Consider the following 18,588-nt stretch of genomic DNA (forward strand, 5'->3'; position numbering starts at 1 on the left):
TTAAAGTGTAAAAACAAAACCTAATACCTGTAGGCTAGGAAGCTTTTCTGAAAGGATTTAAATTATTAGGAGGAGGTACCTGAAAGATAAAGAATAGGAAGCTATTGTAGATTGAAGGAGCTCCATTGTAAAAGGTGTAAAAGGCACAATGGTAGGCATGAAAAGGTAACAAAAGGCTGAAAGCAGAGGAGTTTGCATGCAAAAGAAAGAAATATGAATAAAGCAATCACAACTGATACAGTAGTGATGGCTCTTGCTTCATATCACCCACAGCTTCCAGCCAAGTAGTTATTTGATGCTATAGCCTTTCACATTAGGAGTTAACAAAATGTTACGGATCACCTGAAGGGCTGGCCCTACCATGGGGAATCTGCCTCAGGCTGCAGATGCCATGGGCAAAGAGCAGTAGGGAGCATTTGGAAAACTATGGTGTGTGTACCATGCCTGCCCTAAGCTATCTGCCACTGTGTGCACTGTCTCCATTTTCTGTGTTGAAGTAAAATTCAGCCGTCTGACTAGTCAGCTTTTGTTCATGGAATGGGGAGAGACATTGGCTTATCCTTCACTTCTTGCAAAGACCAGCCTGATCACCTGTAAGGCCGTTAAAGATTGTTGCAGGATGTTTCAAAAAGTGTAACATTAATTCTACAGAACCCCACTTTAGTGTTTCAAAACAACAAGGAACTGTTTCTCCCAGATCAATAATGGTCCGTTGCCCAGCTTCACCATGGCCGCCTTCCTCCCTTGGGAGCTAGCTCATTTATCATCACAATGGTTCTGTCTTCCTTGTGGCAACAACTAGGGGTGGGTATGCTGCCCTTGGCACCTCCATTTCTGTGTGCTGCTTCTGGGGCTGGGTTTTCTGGAGCAGCTGAGCCACTCACAAATGGAGAAATAGTTTCAATAAAAATGAGGAACCTGTGGCCCTACAGAAGTTGTTGGACTCCATCTCCCATCAGCTGTGATCATTGGCTATCCTTACTGGAACTGGCGGGAACTGGAGTCCAAGAGGGCCTCTCCAAACTAAATGAATGAGCGGCAAAATGGCAAGTTAAATCCATTGTGAACAAATGTAAAGTGAAGCATGTTAGCACAAGACATCTTCATTTCATATGTATGCTCATGGGTTCTAAGCTGGTGGTGACTGACCAGGAGTGAGATCTTGGGGACAACTCTGACACCAGGATGCTAGACCAGATGAGCCAGTGGCCTGATCCAGCAGATTCTTCATATGTTCTTAACTAACAGAGGGCCACGTGACCCGGAAGTGTCTCCGGACAGCGCTGGCCCCTGGCCTCTTAAGTGAGATGGGCGCACAACCCCAGAGTCTGTCAAGACTGGCCCGTACGGGCAGGGGTACCTTTACCTTTTTTAACAGAGGGCCACTGGTTCCCCTTTCCTGCTTTGGTGTTCTATGCATGCATGCTTATTGAAGGATGTGCCCTCTGGCCACATGACACAGGCCTTTGGTCCCAGTGGGGTTTTGGGTACAGTGTTAACTGCTGTCCTCCTAAGAACATGAGATGAGTGCTGCTGGATTAAAGGTCTGTGTAGCCCAGTGTGTTTCTCACACAGTCAACTAGTTGCATCCACAAGCAGGAGATGAAGACAATAGTCTTCCTGTTGTTGCTCCCCAGATATTTGGTAGGCAGCCTAATCCTTTATTTTTTCATTTGTGTTCACAGAGTTTAAAGCAGGGGGTACTTCTAGCTGTGAACAGAAGCAGGGTCAGCTCAATATCAGAGTGGTGTGTGTGTTTATTTTAAATAGATTAGGGCTCCTGTGATTTAAAAGTCAAATCGAAGAAGGGTTTGTGTGTTTTGGCAAGTGCAGCTTGTCATGCACGAGTTGAAACCCAAACCAAACGCAGCACCAGCTGAAATTCTAGTTTTGCACACCTACCAAAGGTGGTGCAGGTGTCTCTCCTCCCTTGCCCTGAATTCAGAACCACTGGGACCGATACTCACTGTCCTGCTCTCAAACATTGCTCTTACCCGCATTCTTGTTTTGCTTCTCCTCACCCTACCAGAGGAGCCTTGACTACCGTGCTGTGAAGGAGGAAGTTAGAGATGAAATAGAAAGATAAATTAGAGGTCAGCAACCCGGTCTCCCAAGTGTTGATTGCCATTTTTGGAGGAAGGGGGAATCCTTAGGAGGTCTGTTGCCAGCAGTAATTCTGCAAATAATATAAACTAGTCCATGACACACTCTGCAGTTCACAAGACCTTCCCTTACATTAGTGAGAGGGTTACTGCTCTTGTCCTTTATCTGCACACCCTGCTGGTTTCTTTCACCCCTCCTCACTGGTCCTTTTACATTCACTTCTTCCTCCAATAGCAGCTTTCTTCTCTTATCCCCTTCCTTTGTATTCCCAGTTCAACTAAATAATATTAACATATATTAAACTTTTATTTTACTGTACTGCACTAATATCCTTCAGCATCTCTATCCCTTTCCCCTCAGAGGCCTGCCTGCCTGCCTTCCCTGGATCTTCTCTGTCTCCCTGCCACCTTTACTCAGCATGCAAGGAGTTGCTGGTGCTGGCATTAACCCAGCCAAAAGGCATGACAAGCAAGGAAGGAGGCAGTGGGCAGGCCTAAGGCCCACAGATGGGTCCTGCCTACCTTAGCCGCCCCCCCCCCGCCCCCCGTTTGAGAAACCTTGCTCTATCACAGTACACCTGTTTCACCAGCAGGGGATGCTCATGCTACAGAATGATACGGCACACTATTCTGTTTAATGAAGGGGAAATAGCCAAGGCTGTTACAAGGATTTCTCTAGGTAGGTCTGCTGTTACTGATGTTGCAAGGGAGAAATAGCAAGTACTGGAAGGTGGCAGAGAAAGGGAGCTGTGCCATCCAATAGTTGAGCTCTCAAAATATCAAAAAATACACAATTTGTCTACTACATCATTAAACAATAAGGGCAGCAGTATTAAAAAGCTTTTTTAAAAAAAAATAATATCCCAGCAACTGTCCACCAATAGCCAGGGTGAAGGGGGATTTTGATGCTTCTTCTGGGGGAGAATTTCATAATTGGAGCTGAACAACAGAAAAATATCCTATCTTGGGTCACTGCCCACCTGATTACGTAGAAAAAAGCTTCCTCTCTTAAAAGTAAGAGTTGCATTTTCTATGTTCACCAAAGGCACAACCTAATGGAGTTAAGCAAACTGGGTTCTATTTTACAGCAATGAGAGATACTTGAGCACGTGCAGAGTTTAAGAACTAAAAATCTGATCATTTGTCAGGACGAAACAGGGCTTTATTTCAACCAGGTCAAAGACCCAGTTTGGCACACAGGCTGGAAGCCTCAGTGACACCCCTCTGGAGGCTTCACCCGGGGCAAAAAAAACAGCTACCCCCCCCTACGGCCATGCCCTTCCCGTCCCTGCCAGTTCTTCCCTGCCAGTATTGCCCTGCAAGCAGCTTTTTGGAAACTGCAAGTGACAGGAGTGGGGTTGTGAATAGGGTTCGGTGATAATTTCTGTCACTTTGTAGCAGGCAAAGTGCCCTTTTTTTGTTCCATAGGCTGGAAGGGGGGAAAGTTATCTAGTTTGACCTGTCATCTTTGACTATTTTGCTGAGTCACGGTCATAATGTATTATCAGCCTTCAGCAGACTGTAATGAGAATTTGGTCACTCTTGCTCTGAGTGCTTCCAAATATGTCAGGCAGGCCTTCATGTGAATATGAATAGCGACTGACACTTTTAATGGTGCTTCAAATGAATTGTACATCCTCCTAAGTTCCTAGGATGAACAACTGAACTTTTGACTCTCCTGTACAGGAGAGCGCTAGGCTATCACTCTTTTGTGAGAGGGGTTTAAGTACATACTGGGAAATGTAGGTTTGTACAATTAAAGTAGATTACAGTGCTCTGTGGGTTGTATGGGGTGTTAGGGGAGGGGTAGTACCTCTGTTGTGGGACACGCCATGCTCCTTCTGGGGTAGTTTGTCCACCTTTGGTCCCCACCCTACACTCAGCTCTCACCTGTGGCTCCTAGAAGCTGTCAGGATGTGATAGCAGCCACACCCCATGAATGGCTTCGACTGGCTGGCTAAACCAGGTGAGGGTAGCCAATGGGTCTCAAAACCTCGGTCAGTTAGGGATTTCCCCTGCATGCGAAGACAGGTTCCAGCAGATTGAGTGAATGAGACTAATAATGAGTCCAATAGCCAAGAAGGCAGTTTCTGCATATGCCATAGATGTAGAGGGAAGTGGTGGGCAGATGGGGCTTGTCAGCCTGGGAGAAGGAAAAAACTGATCCTAAACCTCCACTGTCTTCTGGGATATTTTCAGGAGAAAACAAGATTAAGGAGTAACCCCTACACCAATCCCAAGTAGAGTCCCTAAGATGCCACAGGGTTCTGTCTTGGGCCTGGTCTTATTCAACATCTTTATCAACGACTTGGATGATGGACTCAAGGGCATCCTGATCAAATTTGCAGATGACACCAAACTGGGAGGGGTGGCTAACACCCCAGAGGACAGGATCACACTTCAAAACGACCTTGGCAGATTAGAGAACTGGGCCAAAACAAACAAGATGAATTTTAACAGGGAGAAATGTAAAGTATTGCACTTGGGCAAAAAAAATGAGAGGCACAAATACAAGATGGGTGACACCTGGCCTGAGAGCAGTACATGTGAAAAGGATCTAGGAGTCTTGGTTGACCACAAACTTGACATGAGCCAACAGTGTGACGCGGCAGCTAAAAAAGCCAATGCAATTCTGGGCTGCATCAATAGGAGTATAGCATCTAGATCAAGGGAAGTAATAGTGCCACTGTATTCTGCTCTGGTCAGACCTCACCTGGAGTACTGTGTCCAGTTCTGGGCACCACAGTTCAAGAAGGACACTGACAAACTGGAACGTGTCCAGAGGAGGGCAACCAAAATGGTCCAAGGCCTGGAAACGATGTCTTATGAGGAACGGCTAAGGGAGCTGGGCATGTTTAGCCTGTAGAAGAGGAGGTTAAGGGGTGATAGGATAGCCATGTTCAAATATATAAAAGGATGTCACATAGAGGAGGGAGAAAGGTTGTTTTCTGCTGCTCCAGAGAAGCGGACACGGAGCAATGGTTCCAAACTACAAGAAAGAAGATTCCACCTAAACATTAGGAAGAACTTCCTGACAGTAAGAGCTGTTTGACAGTGGAATTTGCTGCCAAGGAGTGTGGTGGAGTCTCCTTCTTTGGAGGTCTTTAAGCAGAGGCTTGACAACCATATGTCAGGAGTGCTCTGATGGTGTTTCCTGCTTGGCAGAGGGTTGGACTCGATGGCCCTTGGGGTCTCTTCCAACTCTATGATTCTATGGTTGGATGGCACCTTGTACTACTGGCAATTCCTGCAGCCAAGCTAGTGCCAAACGTATTGCTCTGCTTTCCTTAGAACCACATCAGTGAGGGCAAGAGGAGGGTCTTGTTGCCTGGGCAGCCCAGCCCAGGATCTCCATATACACCGCTCAGTCTTGCACCCCAGGGAGCTCACTTTGGTGCTGCTAACACAGTGGTTTGACTTCACCCCTGCAGGCACACTCCATTGTGTCTTGAGACATTCTGTCCCTAAATGTGGAAAATACACTTTTGTCCTGGTGTCCAGCTTTTCTTTCTGGCCTCTCCTCACCCACTCTCCTCAATTACGTACCAGATCATGCCCCTCCCCAGTCTTGCTTGCCTGGATGAAAGCTAGAGAGAGATGTTCAAGCGTGTGCAGAAACTAGCCTACTGTACAAAGGTAAAATGTACATTCATTGCCCACTGCTTCTGTTCCTGGCCCCACTGTGGCTAGCATGTGGGCTAGCAGAAGACATTGCAGGGTGAAAAATGTCCTCCACCCACCACATAACAAATCCACATTAAAAAAGAATAAGGAGGTTTGGCAAGTGATGGGGAAATGTATTGAAAAGTGTGGGATGAACAAAAGAACAGGAAGACGCATAAGCACCCCACAATCAAATCAGGATAAAAGCAGGCTAGATGCTCGTCATATAAACACCCCCGCAAACAAATGGGAATGAATGTTCACTTAAAAACTGGATATGATCTAACTACTGTGTAAGCCTTGTGCAAGCAAGTCATAATAAATGTTAGGTTGTTTGGGGGAGCTTACAGAGAGGGAGAGTTTGCGTCTGGTGCAATAATGGGCTGTTTGGGATTCCTTTTTAACCCCTGACTTTTGCAGGCTTCCACTGTGAATGCTGTGCCTTCTGCATATCAGAGAAAGCAGGAGATGTACAGAACTCCCTTTGCAGCTGCCCCATCTACCACTGTGACTTGTAAAGTCTGCCCCACCTTTGCAGAAGAGCAGAATAATCTGTCTTGAGCACAAGGGAGGTGCCCAAGGGACGGGGGGGGGGGGGAGAGAGAATTCGAAATACTGATGTAGAAGGACCTTTGAAAGGTAGCTGCAAACATGTTCATTTTTTAAAAATGACCGGAAATTTGTGAATTGGGGAATGTCAGCATGGTGCCCTTGCACATACTTTTAGTCTGATGTGGCCCATTCATGTTTCAGATCTTTTTGTAACACAAAGGTCTACTTTATTATACTTTTCCTATGGTGAGATTCTTCCTTTTTTATGTAGTGAAGTTTGCTTGTGAATTTATGCTTTTAATGTACCGTATGCATTGTCAATTAAATATCTGAGGCACAGCCCTGCAGTACTTACATAGCAGGTTTTCTGTTTACCCTGTCCTAGAAAGTATTTCCTCCTTTCTGTTACAATCATTACTAAATATATACTGTATGTATCAATTTCCATCAAACATAATTTTTAAAATAAAAATTGGTGTCCTCTTTTGTTGTTGTTTTTTGGCGGGGGAGATGGGTAGGTTGATTCACTCCCAAACAACATCTCATCCATGAGTGGAGCAAAGGGGAGGCAGGGAGAGGCAGCTACCCCCCTAAATCAATAAAAATCAATAAAAATACATTGCAAACAGTATGTCTTTGAAAACGCAATATTTGTCAGGAGGGGCATGTTAATGTTTTTGGCAGAGCTATGCCATGAGCTGTGAGCATGAATTTAAACACCTTTGCAGCATGATAAGGAAAAGAAGTATTAACATACCAGTGTCCGGAGCAGATAAGATACTCTGGGCGTGTAGTTTTTCTTTTTTTCCTGAAACTCTTCATTTAGCACTAAAGCGGTACATGTGTCAGATGATTCTATGTTGGAATTAAGCTCTTTTTCATATATATTTATAAGTTAAGAAACTGCAAATGGAGAGCTTAGAAAAGGACCATTCCTATTCTGAAAATCCACAGCATCCAGTGGTCGCAGCGGAGGACTATGCAGTTCCAGGTAACAAATATTATTCTGGGAAAGGGGAATCTTCTAATGCAATTCTGTTAAAATTACATTCTCTCCAGTAGACCCTATTTAACAGGGGCTGCACCTGTTTTTCTGGCACGTGTCTCTGATAAAACTGTTCCTATTTTTTTACCTTTGGGGGAAAAGTTGGGGCTATGTCTTTCCCAAATTTTCTTAGGCTGCATTCCTATATTCATTTACCTGGGAGTAAGTCCCATGGAACTCAGTGGGGGCTTACTTTTGAGTAGGCATGCTTAGGGATTACATGCACAAGTGCAGCAGGATCATTCAGATTTCAGCCCCTTCTTCACAGTCTTTAAAAACCTGAGAATATAAATACCATGGTTTTTTTAAGGCTGCATTCATGGCGATACAGTTAAAGCACATTCAAAAGACATCTCCCCCCCCTCAAAGAATTCTGGGCATTGTAGTTTGTTGAGGGCTACTGGGAATTGTAACTCCATGAGGGGAAAACTAGAGTGACCGGGATTCTTTGAGTATTCTAAAGGTATAGTCCGTGTACACAACTGAAGTGTGATGTAAGGTTACTGAACACATACTCTACCCAGAAAACTTGTTTGTTCTGGTCAGTTCCACTCTTAATGACACATTTGTCTTCACTCAAAGTTGCATATCTGAATGGAGGGCAAATTCATCTCAGCAGCACAGAACCCCAGGAAACGGGTGTTTGAAAAACTGTGGGAGCAGGGACATCAGAAGAGGCATAGCTCCGTGGTCTCACTCTGCCTTATGGGCTATCTGCCTAATAACAACCTCATGGTAACTTTTATGACAGCCTGGGGTTTTAAAGTTTTGCTGCTGAATGCAAGGATAGTTAATGGTGCAAAATACGTTCTACAGAATTTGATCCTGGATGAACATGCTGACATGGTATGTATCATGGTGACCTAATTGGATGAGGTGTGTGTGTGTGTGTGAATTTGTTTCAGTTGTGTCCACCAGGTTTCACCATACAATAGGAAGTTAGACCCAAGGGACAGGAAGGTGAAGTGCAATTATCTATCATGACTGCCATCGCTTGAACCAGATGCCCTATTTAGCCTTTGCCAGGTTTTGAGTACGTATTTCTGAAGCTGGGTGCTCAGGATAGGACAAGGGCTCCATTGACTCCCAGTACGTTTCCGAGCACAATTCAAAGTGTTGGTGCTGACCTTTAAAGCTCTAAACATATACCTGAAGGAGCATCTCCACCCCTGCCCATTCAGCCAGGACCCAGAGATCCAGCACCGAGGGCCTTCTGTGAAAAGTGTAGCCACAGGGAGGCAGAGGGCCTTCTTGGTAGTGGCACCCACCCTGTGGAAAGCCCTCCCATCAGATGTCAAGGAGATAAGTAACTATACAACCTTTAGAAGACATCTGAAGGCAGCCCTGTATAGGGATTTTTAAAAATTTGTTTAATGTTGATGTTCTTATATATGTTGGAAGCTGCCCAGAGTGGCTGGGGCAAACAAGTCAGATAGGCAGTGGATTGATTGACTGACTGATTGATTGATTGATTGATTGATTGATTGAGCAACCCTATTTTCATCAAAGAAATGTTGGAGGGTATGCAAATGGTGCAAGGAGTCTCCTGAGGTTTCCTACTTTTTCCTCCAGTTCATGGATCTGAATGCTCAAATAAAGTTGTTGTGCATTCCTAATATCTATTCATGTGGCCAAGTGGGTGTAAGTAAAAGTAAAGGACCCCTGGATGGTTAAGTCCAGTCAAAGGTGACTATGCGGTACAGCACTCACTTTCAGGCTGAGGGAGCCAGCGTTTGTCCACAAACAGCTTTCCGGGTCATGTGGCCAGCATGACTAAGCCACTTCTGGCACAATGGAACACAGTGACAGAAGCCAAAGTGCACGGAAACGCCGTTTACCTTCCTGCCACAGCGGTACCTATTTATCTACTTGCACTGGTATGCTTTTGAACTGCTAGGTTGGCAGAAACTGGGATAGAGCAATGGGAGCTCACCCCGTCACGGGGATTCGAACCGCCGACCTTCTGATCGGCAAGCCAAGAGGCTCAGTGGTTTAGGCCACAGCGCCACCTGCGTGTTGGGGGTGGGGCCTGCTGCTGAAGTCCCACCCACCCCCAATGCACATTGACTGCAAACATCCGTTACATGAACAGGACTTTTCTGTTCATCTTCCTAACCCGACACGCAGGCTGAAAGGGTTCTCTTGGTGGTGGCACCATTCTCTAATCTTGCAACCATCTCATCGGATTCTATTTCCTCCTGGAGTCATCTTTTCCTCTACTTGCTTCTTTGCTCTTGCAGAGGTTGCTGTCACGCGCCATTTGAGAGACCGAGAGCTTCTCAGAAAAAGGAAAGCTGAGGCGGAAGAAAAAAACACTCACCAGTGGGTCCTGAGGTAAATTAGGAGGATGACAGTGGTGACATTGTCTGACCACTATGAATTTTATTCAACTGCCCCTTTAGTTTCTGAGATGTCACTATGCCAGGGTTTCTCAGACTTGGGTCTCCAGCTCTTTTTGGAATACAACAGGACCAGTGGTCAGGGATGATGGGAACTGTAGTCCAATAACAGCTTGAGACCCAAGTTTGGGAAGCCCTGCACTAAGCATTCCCTGTATGCTTTCAAGCATGTATTTGAAATTTAAGGCTAAAGGCTTGCTGGACTTAAAAACCATGCTATACCTCAGCTTTGTGTAATGTTAGTCCAGTGGTCTTGTCTGTACAGACTGCAGTTATTTGCACTATTATCCTAGACTTGTGTTTATCTTTCAGAAAATGGGTCCCTTGGGCTGGAGAGGGGAGTAGTTAAGGGGAAGTTTGGGGAGTGGGGGAATAGTTTGTAGGGGAGGAGATTAGCAACAAGGTTCAGCTGCCAACCACTCCCTCCTGCGGGCTAATACTTCCTTTTTATTATTAAATATATCTTTATTAATTTAAAATAAATACATTTATGAAAAACAGACATACATACAAGTAAACAAACATACAATCAAACAAACAACTGAAAAATCAAACAAACCACCACACTATAAAATATAAGAAGATTAATATAATTATCATCATATATAGGTAAAGGTAAAGGGGCCCCTGACCATTAGGTCCAGTCGTGGCCGACTCGGGTTGCGACGCTCATCTTGCTTTATTGGCTGAGGGAGCCGGCATACAGCTTCCGGGTCATGTGGCCAGCATGACTAAGCCGCTTCTGGCGAACCAGAGCAGTGCACGGAAACTCCATTTACCTTCCCTCTGGAGTGGTACCTATTTATCTACTTGCACTTTGACGTGCTTTCAAACTGCTAGGTTGGCAGGAGCAGGGACCGAGCAACAGGAGCTCACCCAGTCGCGGGGATTTGAACCGTCGACCTTCTGATCAGCAAGTGCTAGGCTCTGTGGTTTAACCCACAATGCCACCTGCATCCATCATCATATATACTCCTGGGCTAATGCTTCCTATTCAGCTGCAACTGAATGTGTATTTTGGTCCTGGGATACTCAGCGGCTGAATCCCTCACCCTAGATTAAATTCTGTCCTTTCCCCCCTGTGCTCTCACTGAATCACCATCACAGAAGCCAACCCATTGTTAAAAATGAAAGGCAGAATTTCAGAAGGAGCCCACCACTGATTCTCGTGAACATCCTTGCAAGCAGGGCCCTTCAAAGCAATCCATCAGATCCCTTTATACCAAAATGCCTTTCGTGTACTACAGGGAGAAGAAGAGGAGCAAGCCAACAGGAAGGGGAAGAGGGGCCCGGAGAGGCAGGGGCAGGGGCAGAGGCCAGCAGCAGGCTCCAGAGCTACAGGAAGAACCTCAGCCGGAAACAGTGGTGGAGGAAGAGAAGCCTGAGCTACAGGTGACTAAATTGGAGGAGGCCCAGAAGAGTCTAGATCTCCCAGCGAAGTCTTCCATCCCTTTTCTGGAAGCTGGAGAACTATATACTCAGAAGGAACTAGCGGAAGGAGTCCCCCTTGCGAGTGCTGCTGAGGAGCTGTGCACTCAGCAGGAAACAGCTGGTGCAACCCCAGCTGGAAGTGCTGTTTTCTCCATGGGTAAGGATCCCGCAGTCTGTAAGAATGAATGTGTGCTTCCTGATGACCTGTTTGTTGATCCTTCTCCCCATTTTGTTTGCAGAGCCGTTAGGCACCACTGGCTGTTTTGATGCATATTCATTCAGATTTATTCTTTTTTAAGGGACTTTGGACTGGTCCACGCTAGAACAAATGTGAACTCCGTCCTTTTGTCTGGGTGGCACAGCCCATTCTCACTTTAAATGCAGGATTTCTCTGATTCGGAAAAGCCCTGCATTTTTTTAATATTGGTTTTCACATATTACATTACAATACAGATGTACCAAAGCCAACACCATTTCTTCCCCATCCCCCCATACATTTACATTTTTATTTCCTCAATCCATCATACTATTCTTTTCTCCTTCCTCCCACTTCCCTCCGCCCCTACTCGATTTCCTCCACATTATACAATTTACAATAATCTCTGCATTCTACAATCTTCTCAAATCATCTATATATTCTTATCTTTCCTTACTAATTTTTCTTCCATCCAGTACTTCACATTTTAATCTAGGCATATTAGCATATCTTTTTTGAGCAATATTTTGCCATATATTCATCAAAACATTTCCACTCCTTTTTAAATTTTTGATTCGACTGATTTCTTATTATAGCAGTTGATTTTGCCAAAATTAAATATCCATTTAGTTTACAAATCCATTCCTCCTTTGTGGGTATAGTTTGTGACTTCCACCTAGCAGCAATCACTATTCTAGCAGCTGTACTTGCATATAGAAAAATTCTCCCTCCCCCCACCCCCGTGGTATCTCTTCATCTATCAATCCAAGGAGATATGTCTCTGGTTTCTTTGTTATTGATATTTTCATCATCTTCTTTAGTTCTTCATGTACTACTATCCAAGATTTCTTAATTTCCTCACACCTCCACCACATATGTATTGTTGTTCCTATTTCTCCACCACATCTCCAACAGAGGTTGGAGGAGAAGCCCTGCATTTAAAGGGATAATGATGTGTGACAACACTGGGATGGGCAGGAGTTGTGTGTACACCCCTACATGAATGGGAAGACACAGAGATGTGAATCCACATTTTGCTCCAGTTTGGACAAGCCCTAAGCATCAAAGCACTCTCCCCACCTGCAGTACCCAGAAATTGGTATTCAGAGACGTACTGTCTCCAACAGTGGAGGTAGAACCTAGTCCTTTGAAGCATTTTGTTACCTCTGCTTACCCCAGTAACTGTATCTCAGGGCTCACTAGTCAATTGGATCAAAAGGATTCAGTCGTTGCTCCAGCTTTACTGCTGGGACTGAATCGGCCCCAACACATAGCACAAATCCATTGCTTTGCCCCAACCTCCTGGATCATAAAGCTGCAGGAACACTGAATAAATATAACTATTCGCTGCTTTGGTTTAGAAACTGCCTGGGTTGCCCTAACAGAGGCAACCTAAAGCTAAGAAGTCATCTGAAACGACAACGTGATTTAATTATTGGAAGCCTCTTGGCCTCCGAATTGCTTTTTGTTATACGAATAGTTTTTGTTCTAGTTATTTTCCATATTCTTCCCCTTCATACCTGCTAATATGAATTGTTGATGATGTTACAGGTAATGAAAAATAATGAAGAAACCTTAATAACTTACAGGGAGAGTGTAAAATGTAGCTAGATTGGGGCCATAGGGATGAATGCAACATAGTGCTAAGGGGAGTGTTCTTGCAGCGCAAGCATTTTAGCTCGTCCATGCTACTGTTTGGGGTTTCCCCTGATTTCTGCCCCCTCAAGCAATGGGGAGGGCTTGCTGAGGGTGGGGGAGAGAAAGGGCAAAAGGCCCTGTTGTGCCAGCAGAAGCTCTTGTATTGGCTTCCGCTAACAGGGATCATTTGTAGAATCTGGCCCATATGTTTGATCAAGACAAATTGTTGTGTTAGCCATCGGCCTTTTGTTTTGTCGTATCTAGTACTTACTGTGAATACTAGATATTATTGTGTTGCAGTGGCATAGTGTGGGTTGCCAGTGCCCGGGGCTGCACTGAGGGGGTGGGTGGAAAGGAAATGGATGAATTACGCATGCAGATTCAACTGCCTAATGGCTTCCACGTCACCCAGGAGATTGCAGCCACAAAGATAAGAAGAGTCGTTCCATCATCTGGAGAGGTCACTTCCTGGTTTGCATGGAGAAGCCATTTTCAATAGCACCCAGAAGTATGCAGTTGTATTGAGGCAGCACCAGGTGTTGAATTTTTGCGCCCTCTAACAATTTTGCACCCGGGCAACCGTCCCTGTGGCCCCAACCCCCACACTGCGCCATTGTTGTGTTGATTATTGCTGGGACTGCCTCAACCAAACAGAAACATTTATACTTAATGTTTCCTTCCTTTTCAGAACCAGAGGAGACACCAAGATCAGAAGAACCAGGAGAAATTCCTCAGTCCGTGGAAAATGATCATTTGGAACAAAAGTTCTATGGCTTGCTTTAATTGGCAGTAATTTTTCACTGTTCAACTTGAAACACTGTTAGAATACATGATACCTGCTATTCTTGTGTGAGCAATAAAAGCCAGCCGCCTTTGCTGCTGTCACCTTTCTGCAATTTCCGTGGAAGTCATAATCCCTGAAACGCTCAGTAGTGCTGTTACATGCTTCCAAATTCCCCATGAGATTATAAGTTCCGGAGGCAGCACTACCCGAGTTTGGCTTCCTCAGTCAGGACAACAGACACTTAACTTTGTTTTTAGTATTTGGATTACTTACAAATATTAGAGTTCACCTCGCACCACATCTTCAGAAAGAGCCTTCCTGAACCTATAAGGTCCCGAGCTCACAACAGCTCTCCCTCTCATCCTCTCTTTCCACTGAGTTTATTTTTAGGCTGGAGTTTATTTGCTTTTCCTACATTTAATCCGGATTTCCTCATAATGCAGAAAATCTGATAATAAAAAACAACACATTATGTGTCTAGCATGGAAGCTTATTAGCACAATCTGCCCCGATGGCTGGTTTTGTCATGTGGGTACTACCACATCCCTATTTCTATTGGCTCCTTACCTGAGCACAACATCGCCATTTTGTTTGCAGTAGGGAAGGAAAGAAGCCTATTTCCACTTATGGCCACATGCCCCATTCAGAGGAGCCAGATCTCAGTATATAAACTGTGTTGGTGTGTTTTTAAAATAGTTAAATATAGAAGTTTTGCTCAGGACCTGTTCATCACTCTTTCACTTTTCACAATACTTCAGTTTATATATATATATAAGGTAAAGGGCCCCTGGACAGTTACGTCCTGTCAAAGGCGACTATGGGGTGCAACACTCATCTCATTTTCAGGCCAAGGAAGCCAGCATTTGTCCACTGACAGCTTTCTGGGTCATGTGGCCAGCATGACTAAACCACGTCTGGAACACCAGAATGGAAGCCAGAGCACACAGAAACACTGTTTACTTTCCCACCACAGCAGTACCTATTTATCTACTTGCACTGGTATGCTTTTGAAGTGCTAGGTTGGCAGAAACTGGGATAGAGCAATGGGAGCTCACCCTATCATGCAGATGGGGTGAGCAGCTGAACTTGTCAGTGGGAAACTGTATGAGTAGAGGAGGTGAAGAAAAAGGGCCCTTCAAATGGTCTGGTGGCAAGACTCCTCCAGGTCAGATTGAGTAAATGAAAAGCGATAAGGAAAAGGGAGTTGGAAAGAGACTGTCTTTGCATGCCCCTCGTTCATTCCCTAATAGTGGAAAGTGCCCAGTGCTGCCCAGGTATTTTTTAGAAACCAAAACATATTGTGATTTTAAAACATTGTGCAATTTGGACCTGTCAACACCAAAAATCAGGTGAAGTCAATCCAAAGTCATGTTTCAATCCACCACCTTGATGCAAAATGATAAGTGACAAGGACCCTGACCCTGCTTCAGGAACCCTTGTGCTAGGGGTGGTGACGATATCCTTGTTGGAATGTTCAAGGAGGCAGGAAAGGATATATTGTTTAATACTACCTTCCTAACTTGCGCTAGCAAGTTCTATAACTTAGCAGAGTTTTACATTCCCCTTCTAAATGCACAGCAGGTAGCTCTTGCAGGCTTGTTTAAGCCTCTATCAGATTCCTGGTAATTTCTCTTATACCCCCCTTAAAAGAATAAACACGCCACAATCTTGTGTGAAGTATATAAAAGAAAATTACTCACACATTCAGTTCACAGATGGAGCCCTGAAGGCAGACATAGTTACAAAGTATATACATGTGAGTCTATCCCATATGGCGATAGTCTGTGATGGCCTGGGAGTCTGATTCAGAGGCTGAACCAGAGGAATCCCAGCCTGCACAGGAGTCCCCGCCTCCAGGACCAGCTGAGCCGGGGCAGGGCCTTGAATCTGAAGCGCCTGCACCTGTGCTGGATCCTCAGGAGCAGACACCAGATGAATCCACTCTGGCTCTGGAGGCGATTGAGGACCCATTGCCTGCAGGTGCTCCTCTCCCAGCCCTGTCAGGGGAAGGTGAGGTTGCCTCTGGGTCCAGTAACCCTCCAGCCTCTCCTGAGCTGCAGAGGCTCAGGGCAGAGAGGCGGAGGGAACTGGGTTCTCTCAGGAGGAGTGATCGCCTAAGGCCAGGAGAGGCGGGTCACCTGTGGGCCGGGACCACCCCTGGCCTCAGAAAAGATAAAGGCCAGTCAGCCAGGTTGCGGGAGCAACGTCGTTGGAATCCTGTTTCTGCCAGCACCCAGACCTGTTCTTCCAGAGTTCCCGACCTTGCCCGGCTCCTCACTTTGGACCCTGCTTCGCCCTTGGTAGACAGTCTCCAGACCGTCGACCCAGGACCGGACTCTGACCACCCCTTGCGGTAACCTCCCCCCGGGACCAGCACATAGTCCCTTTGTTTGCTGAAAGCCAACAGAGCATCTCTAGCTAAAAAGCTGCTGGTCTTATGATGGAGGAAGCCGAAGAGAAAAGAGAGGGAGGGTCTGCATGCCTAGTGCTTTTGTACCTGCACAGGTACTGTAAGGTCATGCCCACCTCTAGTCACTGTCACGATCCAGTTCACAGGCGATCGAAGTCCCGGCTGGGGACGTTGGGACTGGGGGCAAGATGGCGGGGTGGGAGCAGTAATGGGATTCCAGAAGCCAGGAGTCAGAAAGCCAAGATTCCGAGGGTCAGAGAGCCAGGAGTCAAGAAGCCAAGGGACGTTGGGACTGGGGGCAAGATGGCGGGGTGGGAGCAGTAATGGGATTCCAGAAGCCAGGAGTCAGAAAGCCAAGAGTCTGAGGGTCAGAGAGCCAGGAGTCAAGAAGCCAAGGGTCCGACGATCAAGGAGCAAGAAGTCACAAAGTTGGGTCTGGGGATCAAGAAGCAAGGAGTCACGAAGTCAGGGGTCCGAGGATAAAGAAGCAAGGAGTCAAACACAGCAAGGCAGGGAACATGTTGCTGTGGCAAAGAGCTGAAGGGAAAATGCTGACCTTATATCACTTCCCGGCTCTTGCCACCAGGTGCTGTGAGTTACCAGCTGGCCTCACCTGTGTGGCCACGCCTTGCCACTTCAGAACAAACTTAGGAAGGCCCCAGTCCTGCAGAGTCCTATTGGTCTCAGTGCCTGGCTCCTGCATGCACACCTGACAGTCACATGCAAAGGAAGTTTGGCTGGACCAAACATCCCCTTGCATGTCCACTATAGGAAAACAAGGAATGTTGTACTTGACTGCTACTTAAGTATCACATCCCACAAACCCATCATGAAGCTTGGGTGTGGTCACATTTAAGTCTGCCATTTTGATTAAAAATGGCACCTGCCACCCAAACATCAACATAGATCCCCACCCCCACCTCAGGAACCTCTGCGCGGAGTTTGGTGGTGCTGTCACAAGAGGCAGATGAAACTATGTCAAAAAACAGGCAAAGTCATGCCAAAGTGATGTTTCGGTCTGCCATTTTGATTCAAAATGAGGGGGGGAGCAAACACAATGAACAGCATCACCTCCACCTCAGGAACCCTCATGCCAAATTTGGCGATACGTAGAGAGTTGTCTAAACTTACAGAAAACAAACGGGCAGAAAGACAAAACCACTTTCAAAAATATACAGTAGATTCCAATTTCCTTGTTTGTGAGTGTGCATAGTCCCATTTTCCACTATGAAACCTGTGCCAGAATGTAAGTGGGGACTCCCGTCAATGAATTAAAATGAAAATGAAAATGAAAATAGCCTGCTACATAGAAACTAGATGTCAGGGAGACTGAAGCTAGCCTAATCTTCTATTTGCTACTGTTTCGTATGCAGGATTTATTATTTTTTTATTTGTATTTGTGTGGAGGACCATTCCACCCTGTGGGGTCCCACCAGCAGCCCAAAGTGGTATATTATAACCCAAGGATAGATTACCACCTTAGTGAGAAATAAATGTGTGTCTGCATATACGTAGACAACACCCTTTGCTTGTACCATCTGCTTTCCAGTTAAAGAAAGATATAAAGGGGAAGACAAGAAACAGAAAAATATACATTACTTCCTCATTCAACTCTCTGCTGCACACAACCACCCTATTTGCCTTTCTGAGCTGAAGGGCAGTATGGGAAAGAAGAATGCTATTTAGTGTTTTCATCTCATTTACGTAAATGCACAATGGGACAAAACTGAGCGAGGTCTGGAACCCATGACACAGTTTATTGAACTGTACTGGCTCGGACTGTGACCAGTTCCAGATTTTTTAGAACAGTGGTCTTCAAACCTTGTTCCAGGGAATGTTGAGGTTCATCAGGAGATCAGTTATGGCACACAAACTTCCCAGAAAGAGCCCCTTGCCTGATACTACTGATCTTCAGTTGCAGTGTTCAGTGTGTCATGGGCTTTCCCCTGTTCTTGTGACACAAAAATCTGGTCCATCAGAACTGGACCGTGTGTCATGGCTGTGGGTGGCGCTGTGCTCTAAACCACTGAGCTTCTTGGGCTTGCCAATCAGAAGGTTGGCGGTTTGAATCCGTATGACGGAATGAGCTCCCGTTGCTCTGTCCCAGCTCCTGCCAACCTAGCAGTTCGAAAGTACACCAGTGCAAGTAGATAATTAGGTACCGCTGCAATGGGAAGGTAAATGGCATTTTCGTGCACTCTGGCACTCGCCATGGTCCTCCATGCACCAGTAGTGGTTTAGTCCTGCTGGCCAAATGACCCGGAAAGATGTCTGTGTTCAAACACCGGCTCCCTTGGCCTGAAAGCGAGATGAGCGCTTCAACCCCCTAGTCACCTTTGACTGGACTTAACCATCCAGGGGTCTTTTA

The 18,588-nt window shown here is 45.7% G+C and overlaps 1 protein-coding gene across 1 annotated transcript; it reads left to right on the plus strand.

Annotated features, from left to right (window-relative positions):
* The first annotated feature begins 7,100 nt into the window (after window positions 1-7,100).
* Window positions 7,101-13,922, plus strand: HEMGN (hemogen). Its single transcript, XM_079959843.1, has 4 exons — window positions 7,101-7,308; window positions 9,603-9,696; window positions 11,009-11,349; window positions 13,715-13,922. Exons 1-4 carry the CDS (start codon window positions 7,227-7,229, stop codon window positions 13,807-13,809), a joined length of 612 nt encoding a protein of 203 aa, XP_079815969.1. The 5' UTR covers window positions 7,101-7,226; the 3' UTR covers window positions 13,810-13,922.
* The last annotated feature ends 4,666 nt before the right edge of the window (window positions 13,923-18,588 follow it).

The sequence above is a fragment of the Podarcis cretensis genome, assembly GCF_951804945.1.
Source record: "Podarcis cretensis genome assembly, chromosome: 17".
In the NCBI taxonomy this organism is placed as follows: Eukaryota; Metazoa; Chordata; class Lepidosauria; order Squamata; family Lacertidae; genus Podarcis; species Podarcis cretensis.